This window comes from Quercus suber, unplaced genomic scaffold (genome assembly GCF_002906115.3).
Source record: "Quercus suber isolate HL8 unplaced genomic scaffold, Cork oak 2.0 scaffold_43, whole genome shotgun sequence".
In the NCBI taxonomy this organism is placed as follows: domain Eukaryota; kingdom Viridiplantae; phylum Streptophyta; class Magnoliopsida; order Fagales; family Fagaceae; genus Quercus; species Quercus suber.
The window spans coordinates 346,468-355,761 of NW_027069508.1; the positions used below are offsets into that span (position 1 = coordinate 346,468).

Here is a 9,294-nt window from a genome sequence, read left to right on the forward strand (position 1 = left end):
AACAAAATAATGCTATATCATTTTTGTATCCTAAAAAAATTTAAAAATAAAAAAATGATGTAACATAATAAAAATAATATGACATATTTTTATTGGACAAACTAAACACGTTTTACAAGCTTATGAGACACTTAACAGAAAATATAGATAAAGACGCTATTGATGCAAATTGAATAGAACTTTAAATTGTAAAATTCAAACTATAAAAATTCAGTGTATATAATTCAAACACTTTTAACTTTAAGGGTGTAGTTTGAAATATATAAGACGATGAAAAACTGTTTAAAACTCCAAAGGCAATTAGTTATTATATTCTTACCTCTCAAAGCTTCTGTCCACTCTACCATATATATATATATATATATTTTTAATTTATTTATGAGAAAGTCACTCGACTTTAACCTCACTGTTTCAATTTACCATTTTCAAATCAAAGGGACCCAAAATGGACCCCTCGTCACCTAAAATCTGTAATACGTAACTTTTTTTCCAAACTTATGAAATTAATGGATGAAACTACTTGATACTGTGCTGCCGACGAGGGCCCACAATAGGCATTATAAAATGGCATCTACTCTTCTAGTTTTGAATCATCAGTAGCCAATATGTCTAGCACAAGCTTACTAGTGTTGTTTCTAGCAGTGGTGCTTCTCACCACTCCATCCAATGCTGATTATCCAAAGCCACCTCCATATGAGCACAAGCCCCCCACTCCAATTCAGAAACCTCCCCCAACTGAGAAGCCACCAACTCCTATTTACAAGTCTCCTCCGGTGAGCAATCCAACCCCTGAACATAAGCCACCAACCCCAGTTTACCAACCCCCCAAACCATCGGTGCCAATTCACAAGCCACCAACCCCAATTTCTAAACCTCCAGCTCTACCTCCCAAAGTAGAGAAACCACCAGTGTATAAGCCACCAACCCCAGTTCAGGCACCTCCTAAGGTAGAGAAGCCACCCACTAGTCTACCTCCCAAAGTAGAAACTCCAGCACCCCCAAAGCACTTGCCATCACCACCTTATGGTCACTATCCAGGACACCCACCAGTGGAGAAAGGTCAAGATCCTCACAAGCCACCCCGCAAGATTCTGCCTCCTCCAACACCATACAAGAAGCCACCTTCTTCTGCCTAGAGGCTTTCATCACCTATCCATTACATCTGNATTTATTTTTCGCTGCATACTTAGTTGATTAGTGATTTGTTTGTGCTTCCATAAAATTGTATGATTAATTGATTAATTAATTACTTGTCTAAATTAATTAATTAGGGTTAATCACAAGGGGTCATTCATATTGTGACCTATCATGTACTCAGAGGACGGTTCTTAAACTAGGGGAGGTAGGTTCCTAATATCCTCTCACTATGTAATGTAGCCTCCAATCTTACCTTAGGGGATGGAGATAAGGTTTAACTATTTAATTTCCTCTCTCTATATATATATATATATATTCATTCATTTGATTGTAAGTTGTAACCATGAAACAAAACTTTAAGCTTTCTTTTATTAGATTATACCTAGGACTAAAGCTTTGAAATATTCTTCTCCAAAATCCTTTTGTAATTTATTTCATTTATTAATAATTTATCTTTTCAAAAAATTTTTAATTTTCTTTTAAGTAAATTTGTAAATTAAATTAACAACTCCATATATGATGATCTACAAAACTACAATCTCTACCTTGAAGTTTGCCACAGGAAGGCTGTGAATAATCTTGTAATACCTTTGGGCCTCCATTATCACAAATATATATATATATATATATGCAATTATGATCCTTGTAACTCCTTCATGGTGTCATAACATCTGATGATCTTTGCGTGTGCGCGTGTGCACAGTCGCATTTGCACCATAATCTTCTTTTCTTTCTATTTTTTTGCTATTTACATTTTATGAATCTTGGATTACCTTTCGCAGTTTCTAATATTATTTTTTGTCATTTTTTTTAGAAATAATTATAACATGCTGTTAACTCTGCAGCTTGAACTCTTTTTTCTCTAGACTTCCAAGCACTTTGTGCATGAAGATGTGCCAATTTAATTACAAAGCCTTTGGCAATATTATTTTTTGTCATTAGACGATGATTTTGATTTTTTTTTTTATTTTGGGTATTAATAATATTTTGTTTATTTGGATTTTGCATTAGCCAATCACTCCTTTTAAGTCCAGACAAAGGTCCTACCATGACTACAACATTCAGCTAATTTATTTTAGTTTTTTTGCCTTTTTCTCCACCGGCACCCATCAATGTCAAAATCTATATGGGAAGTCAAGAAACGCATATGCGTAATACATAATTTTCAACCATACATTATCTTAGTTTGGCAAGACACTGCAAAATCTTCGGAAAGGACAAATGTAGTGGTCCACCTTTTCAATTCCTAACAAAACAGAACGAAATTATTATTTTTTATTATAAAATTACCACCCACGGACTTTGATTAATCACACCAAGTTGCACCGACTCCAACCAAATAATAAAAATAAAAATAAAAATTGCACCTACCCTTTTAATTTCCCAAGATCATGCATTAAAAATGTATGGTCCATGTGCATGTTGAAATTTGCTAATACAGAGCAGTTTAACTTTTAAATATAACACATGATGAAAAACTGTTTGTAAGTCCAAAAGGAGATATTTTATAGGACACGGCTTGTGTCTAGTGAAAAATTTCACTGGACACGTCCAATGTGTCCACTCTTGGACACGTGTCCAGTGAACATGGGCGACTCCATGACCAGCTTAGAGGGTTCAAATGAACCCCCTGACTTGGTCCCAAAAGAAACATTATATATTATTTTTAATTTTTTTTTATCTCTATAATAAAAATTTTGAACACCCTTACCTTATGTTAAGCCCAATTGAAAAAGCTTGAATATGATCCTTAATTTTTATGTTTTTTCAGTTTTTCTCTATGTCCAATCAAGTAGTTTGATAAGTGCTTTACACATTTTAAGTCCAAGAAATATTTTTCTACACTTCAAAAGCAAAACTTTATTACAAGAGTATTATTTTTCTTAGTTTCACGCTTACTCTCTATTAGAAGTATGTGTGGTTAAATCATTAAATTTACTGTATTCCAATAGCTTAAACTTTTGGGATAATTGGTAACTGAACACTCTCAACCATACTCCTAAGTGTGTTACTATTCTTATTTATTCTATATTTTTATTCAATTAATATAGCTTATGAATATAATAATTTATTATTAATTTGTTAAAAATGTATGATCAATTATTTAATTCTATTTGTTTATGTGTCCAATGATTATTATCTAAATGAACTTTAAACTGTTAGTCACTTCTTAGACTATTGTATATCATAGTTGTATTGTATATAACATGGAAGCTGTATATATAGAAAAACAAACAAAACAAAACAAAAAATTATTTATCTGATTTTTTATTCGTCTATCTCTTACCAACAAATTCCTGGCTCCGCCATTATTGACCTCCCTAGAAAAAAATTTTGGAACCGCCACTGCCAATAGAAACTTTCACCGAACACAAGCCACACCCTATTTTATATTCTTACCTCTCAAAACTTTCCTCTGCCCTACTTAACTTTTTTTTTCTCCCCTTTTTTTGATGTTGAACTCTACTTGACTTCACTGTTCCAATTTCCAATTTTCAAATCAAAGGGGCCCAAAATGGACCCATCGTCACCTAAAAGTATGTAATATGTTACTTTTTTTTTTTATTTTTTTATTTTTTATTTTGCTAGTTGTAAACTTCCACCGTAAAATTTGGGTATTTGCATTACTTCCTAAAGTTTTAAAATTTGAATTTTACCTTCTAAAGTTTTATTCTATTTGCATCAGAGGCTCCTTCGTCCATATTTTTCATTAAGTACTAAATAAACTTGTTACGCGTGTTTAGTTTGTCCAACAAAATAATGCTATATCATTTTTGTATCCTAAAAAAATTTAAAAATAAAAAAATGATGTAACATAATAAAAATAATATGACATATTTTTATTGGACAAACTAAACACGTTTTACAAGCTTATGAGACACTTAACAGAAAATATAGATAAAGACGCTATTGATGCAAATTGAATAGAACTTTAAATTGTAAAATTCAAACTATAAAAATTCAGTGTATATAATTCAAACACTTTTAACTTTAAGGGTGTAGTTTGAAATATATAAGACGATGAAAAACTGTTTAAAACTCCAAAGGCAATTAGTTATTATATTCTTACCTCTCAAAGCTTCTGTCCACTCTACCATATATATATATATATATATTTTTAATTTATTTATGAGAAAGTCACTCGACTTTAACCTCACTGTTTCAATTTACCATTTTCAAATCAAAGGGACCCAAAATGGACCCCTCGTCACCTAAAATCTGTAATACGTAACTTTTTTTCCAAACTTATGAAATTAATGGATGAAACTACTTGATACTGTGCTGCCGACGAGGGCCCACAATAGGCATTATAAAATGGCATCTACTCTTCTAGTTTTGAATCATCAGTAGCCAATATGTCTAGCACAAGCTTACTAGTGTTGTTTCTAGCAGTGGTGCTTCTCACCACTCCATCCAATGCTGATTATCCAAAGCCACCTCCATATGAGCACAAGCCCCCCACTCCAATTCAGAAACCTCCCCCAACTGAGAAGCCACCAACTCCTATTTACAAGTCTCCTCCGGTGAGCAATCCAACCCCTGAACATAAGCCACCAACCCCAGTTTACCAACCCCCCAAACCATCGGTGCCAATTCACAAGCCACCAACCCCAATTTCTAAACCTCCAGCTCTACCTCCCAAAGTAGAGAAACCACCAGTGTATAAGCCACCAACCCCAGTTCAGGCACCTCCTAAGGTAGAGAAGCCACCCACTAGTCTACCTCCCAAAGTAGAAACTCCAGCACCCCCAAAGCACTTGCCATCACCACCTTATGGTCACTATCCAGGACACCCACCAGTGGAGAAAGGTCAAGATCCTCACAAGCCACCCCGCAAGATTCTGCCTCCTCCAACACCATACAAGAAGCCACCTTCTTCTGCCTAGAGGCTTTCATCACCTATCCATTACATCTGAGATTTAGGGTGAACGTGGATAGATTAATCACTAGAAATAAGAGCTTAGCAGTACTCATATTATGATTCCTTGTGTGCGATGACCTGATGATTAAGAATAAGCTTACTTATATATGTCATTAGTCATTGCAGACTTGCAGTGTTGCTTTCTGTTTGTAACTGCAAAGCATGATATCAATTTTCTAATTTAAAGCAATGAGTTTCATCACCAATATTTTATAGCTATTGAGAACTTATAAATATATACATACATATATATATATATATATATATATCAATGTGTTTATGCTTTATACATACTAATTACTGGCTCATGACAATTCATTTTCTTTTTGCTTCGTGGAGATTTTGTTTAGTGGAAAGAGAACTCAGCAATGTCACATTCCGTACGTACTATAAATGATGACATAATAATAAGGAATCAAAAATACAAATGATATGCATATAACCTTATTTAGAAACAACTATGACAATGAATATGAGCAAGAAATATCAACAATATAATAAAGGAAATTCTACGGTACCCCCTAAAAAAAGTGGGGTATGTACCACCAGTAGATAACCTGCTATACCAGGTTACTTTTTTCTCATATTGACGGTTTCATCCTCACATGCAATGTGGCTTCTTCCATGGGTGATTTAGATCCCTATGCATCGGCCTAAACCTTCTGCATTGTGCTCCTTTGGAGAAACTATACCACATCTTTATATGTATTCTTCTTCTTTTTATATTCAATGGAAAAGGGAGGATGGTTCCACCATCCATCCCACCTCCATTATTCAAGGATGAGAATTTGACATTGTTTTCCTGTCTTTTGAGTTATAATTTGTCCCCATTTTTGAACTTTGTATGGTTTCCACTTTCCACCGTGTTTTTCCCATTCTAAATCATTTATTTATGCCAATACTTGTATTATAAATCAACAAATTCTTAACAAAACTAAACCAGCGTAGTTTTGATCCTTACCAGTAGATACAAACCCACAAAAATCAGAGACAAACCAAACAAAACTCACAGACAAATAAGAAAAAAATCAAACGAAACCCCAAAAAATCATAAACAAATCAAACAAAATCAACAGAAAAATCATAAACAAATCAAATGAAACCCACAGAGGCACAAATAAACCTAGACAATCCTATCAGTATTTTTTGATTCAGATCTACAATTGATGGAAGAGACAGAATCCATGGCATGCAAACAGATCACTAGGGTTTTTCCCTAACTTCAACAAATATAGAGGAAAAGGATTAAGAATCAAAATCCCTAAATGAATGCTATAAGAAATTTAGAGACTCTAGAATGTAAAGACACAGGATGCCAAAAAATAGATTCAGTGATTTACCTAAGAACATCAGCAATGAAAGTTGGAGAGAAGAGATGCCGAGATGCGAGAGAAGAACCTGCTTCAGTCAAGTCAGATGAGATGCGAGAGAAGAAGAAGCAGAACCAGAACCGAATGTTTTTTTTTTCTTTTTTGGTTTTATATGTTAACCTGACTGGCTGGTAACTGATATCCTATTAAAATTACATAAACGGCTAAGATTAAAATAAGTAAATCTAACGGCTAAAACTTATGTGGGTACCGTACCCCCTAAAAAAAAGAGGGGGTACAGGAGAATGACCCTATAATAAATAAATGTTAGAACTAATTTTTGTAATTGGTGAGTTGGTGATATATCAATTTGTAGCGTTATATGGTAAAATTTTTATTATCACTAGAATTTCGAATAAGTAATATCTATATTTTTTTGTAAGACCCTGCTAATTTAGAGGTATAAATTAGTGGCAACTTCAAAAGGTTTTTTTGGGTTGGTCATTATAAAACTTAAATTATATAAAATCTAATAAAAATAGAATTTCATATATTCACCAAAAAATAACAAAAAATACGCAAATACATTTACAATTTTCTTCTATAAGTTTTCTTATTCTGAAAATATTGCAAGATAGTCTCATTATCAATATGCTACAAGTTAGATCTCTTTCAAAATTTTAGTTCAATAAAAAATTTCTTGGCTTTTCCTTTCTATTCGTAAAGGTTTAATATATTGCTAATGACATCAAAGTTTGGCTACAAACTTAGTTGTAGTTTAAAATTACAACTCTCACTTAAAAAAATTAACATAGCTATATATTTTGAAAATCTAATGGTTAAATTGCATTTTTTTTTTATGATTTTAAAACACATGTCAAATTTCATGTGAATCAGATTTTATTTATTATTCAATTCATAAACTTATTTTATATATAATTTTAGACTACAAAAACTTATATTTTAAACGTTAGCTATTGATATTTTATTTTATTGATATTTTCCAAAGATGAATGATATAAGAAGAAAATTTAATTTAAAAGTGGATTTTTTAAATTTTACATTTAATAAAAAATATTAATTGGAGTTGTAGCTTAATCTACAACCAAGTTTGTTGTCAAATTTTGTCCAAAATTTATTTATGTTAGGTTTAGAAAAATTTAGGGTGGTCACAAATTTTTTTTTTAAGGTAACAAATCATAAAAATTTTAAAATTTATATATAATAATTATTTTTTCCCAAATCATGATGATCCTTTGACTACCCTAGTATCAATGTAGAACCACCCCTAAAATACATGAAAATCTAGTAAATTTGTCGTTGAGACTAATGACATGGAGGAAAAATAAGGGTGCTTCTGAAGTGGAATATATCCATTGTGGCCTACAAAGGTTGAAAACTTGAAATATACAAACTGCGGCAGCCTCAAAGATGTTAAAGCATTTAAATAAAAATCAACTAAGAAACTTAAGATGGAGATCATCACTGCGAAGCTCCCAACTCAACAACCCCCTATTGTGAATTTTTAAAGTACTCGCAAGTGTACATTTATGATTATTAAAGGATATATTTATGATTTTGGAATCTAAGAAAGGAATTAAGATTTTGGAATCCACCTTGTTAATTCATATCAGCATATATTTATGATTATTAATTTTTCCCAACCACTGCACGATAATCTAGAAATCAATCTTGCTATCATGGAAAATATTATCATTAAAACGTATGTTTTAAAATCTAAAGCATACTCTTCTTCGCTTTTTAGGTATAACATCAAATCATCAATTGTATCTATTGACAAATAAATCACAAGAGATGTCCAATTTTAAAATCAAGAAATAATAAACCAAGTATTCAATTAATTAAGATAAATCCTAAATCATGAGAAAAACATGATTAAACTCATATCTAGAATCTTAAACTAGTCAATTAATATGAAGTAAGAACAATTTAAATCATTAAAGAACAATTTTTAGCTACTCATAATAACTGAAATAAGACACAAGAATAAAATACTAAGCATTAAACTAGAAAAATAAAATAGAGAAAGAAATAGTTATAATGCTAGAGAAAAACCACAAAGGAAGCCACATGCAGCTGCCAATGCTCTAGCCCTAATCGTCTACCAAGGTTTCTGTTTACTCATATTTATATCTACCTTTGAACACCGACCTAAAGCCTGAAACTTTAAAACCGTGGCCCAATTGTCCTATAACAATTCGTAATATGTATTTCCATGAAACTCTAGAGAACCCAAGTTGACAAGTAAGCAATTAGGACTCAAACCCATATATAGTTCTTTATCTCCACATCAAATTGGCTCTTAGCTCTTACTCCTCTTTAATTTTCTTTGTTTTCTTTTTTCCTTTCTTTTCATTTCACGCGCTGACTTCACTACCTCATGACTAAATGTTTCCTTGGCACTTTTACCTCATCAGATTGAATAACAAGTCTCACTTCTTATTCTTTAATTTTTGCTCTTCTCTTGAATTCACACCTAGCTGGATGTAAGTTGGCTTGAGTCAATTGGCCTAACCTCACTTTGTATGTAAAGTTCTTATTACCTGCAACACAAAGATATTATATAATCGGTCACAAAATAACATAAAAGTAAGGCTAAATATGTAGATATGAGATTACTTTATTGTATATATTTCATGCGCATCACCCCCTCCCCAGTCCCCACCCTCTTACCTTTTCAATGACTTATGGTTATGACTTGTGCAAAAAAGCTTTAGAAGCATTCCTAAAAATTTTTTTGAGCTTGAAGAAGATATCAGGAACAAATAATAAGAACAAAAATAAATTTAAAAGAAAAATAGACCCAATCATACCAAAAAAAACAAAAAAAACCAAAAAAAAAAAAAACCAAAAAAAAAAAAAAAAAAAAAAAAGAAGAAGAAAAAACCAATAACAAATAGCAAA

The 9,294-nt window shown here is 32.0% G+C and overlaps 2 protein-coding genes across 2 annotated transcripts; both read left to right on the forward strand.

Moving 5' to 3' along the window:
* Positions 1-605: 605 nt before the first annotated feature.
* On the forward strand, positions 606-1,136 carry LOC136066683 (repetitive proline-rich cell wall protein 2-like). Its single transcript, XM_065771403.1, has one exon. It carries the CDS (start codon positions 606-608, stop codon positions 1,134-1,136), a length of 531 nt encoding a protein of 176 aa, XP_065627475.1.
* A 3,357-nt stretch (positions 1,137-4,493) lies between these two features.
* Positions 4,494-5,024, forward strand: LOC112013635 (repetitive proline-rich cell wall protein 2). The gene has a single exon (XM_024046024.2). The coding sequence runs from the start codon at positions 4,494-4,496 to the stop codon at positions 5,022-5,024; it is 531 nt and encodes a 176-aa protein (XP_023901792.1).
* Positions 5,025-9,294: the final 4,270 nt, after the last annotated feature.

What these genes read in the sequence shown, in the direction of transcription:
- LOC136066683 (XM_065771403.1), top strand. Translation starts at nt 606, where the DNA reads ATGTCTAGCACAAGCTTACTAGTGTTGTTTCTAGCAGTGGTGCTTCTC.
- LOC112013635 (XM_024046024.2), top strand. Translation starts at nt 4,494, where the DNA reads ATGTCTAGCACAAGCTTACTAGTGTTGTTTCTAGCAGTGGTGCTTCTC.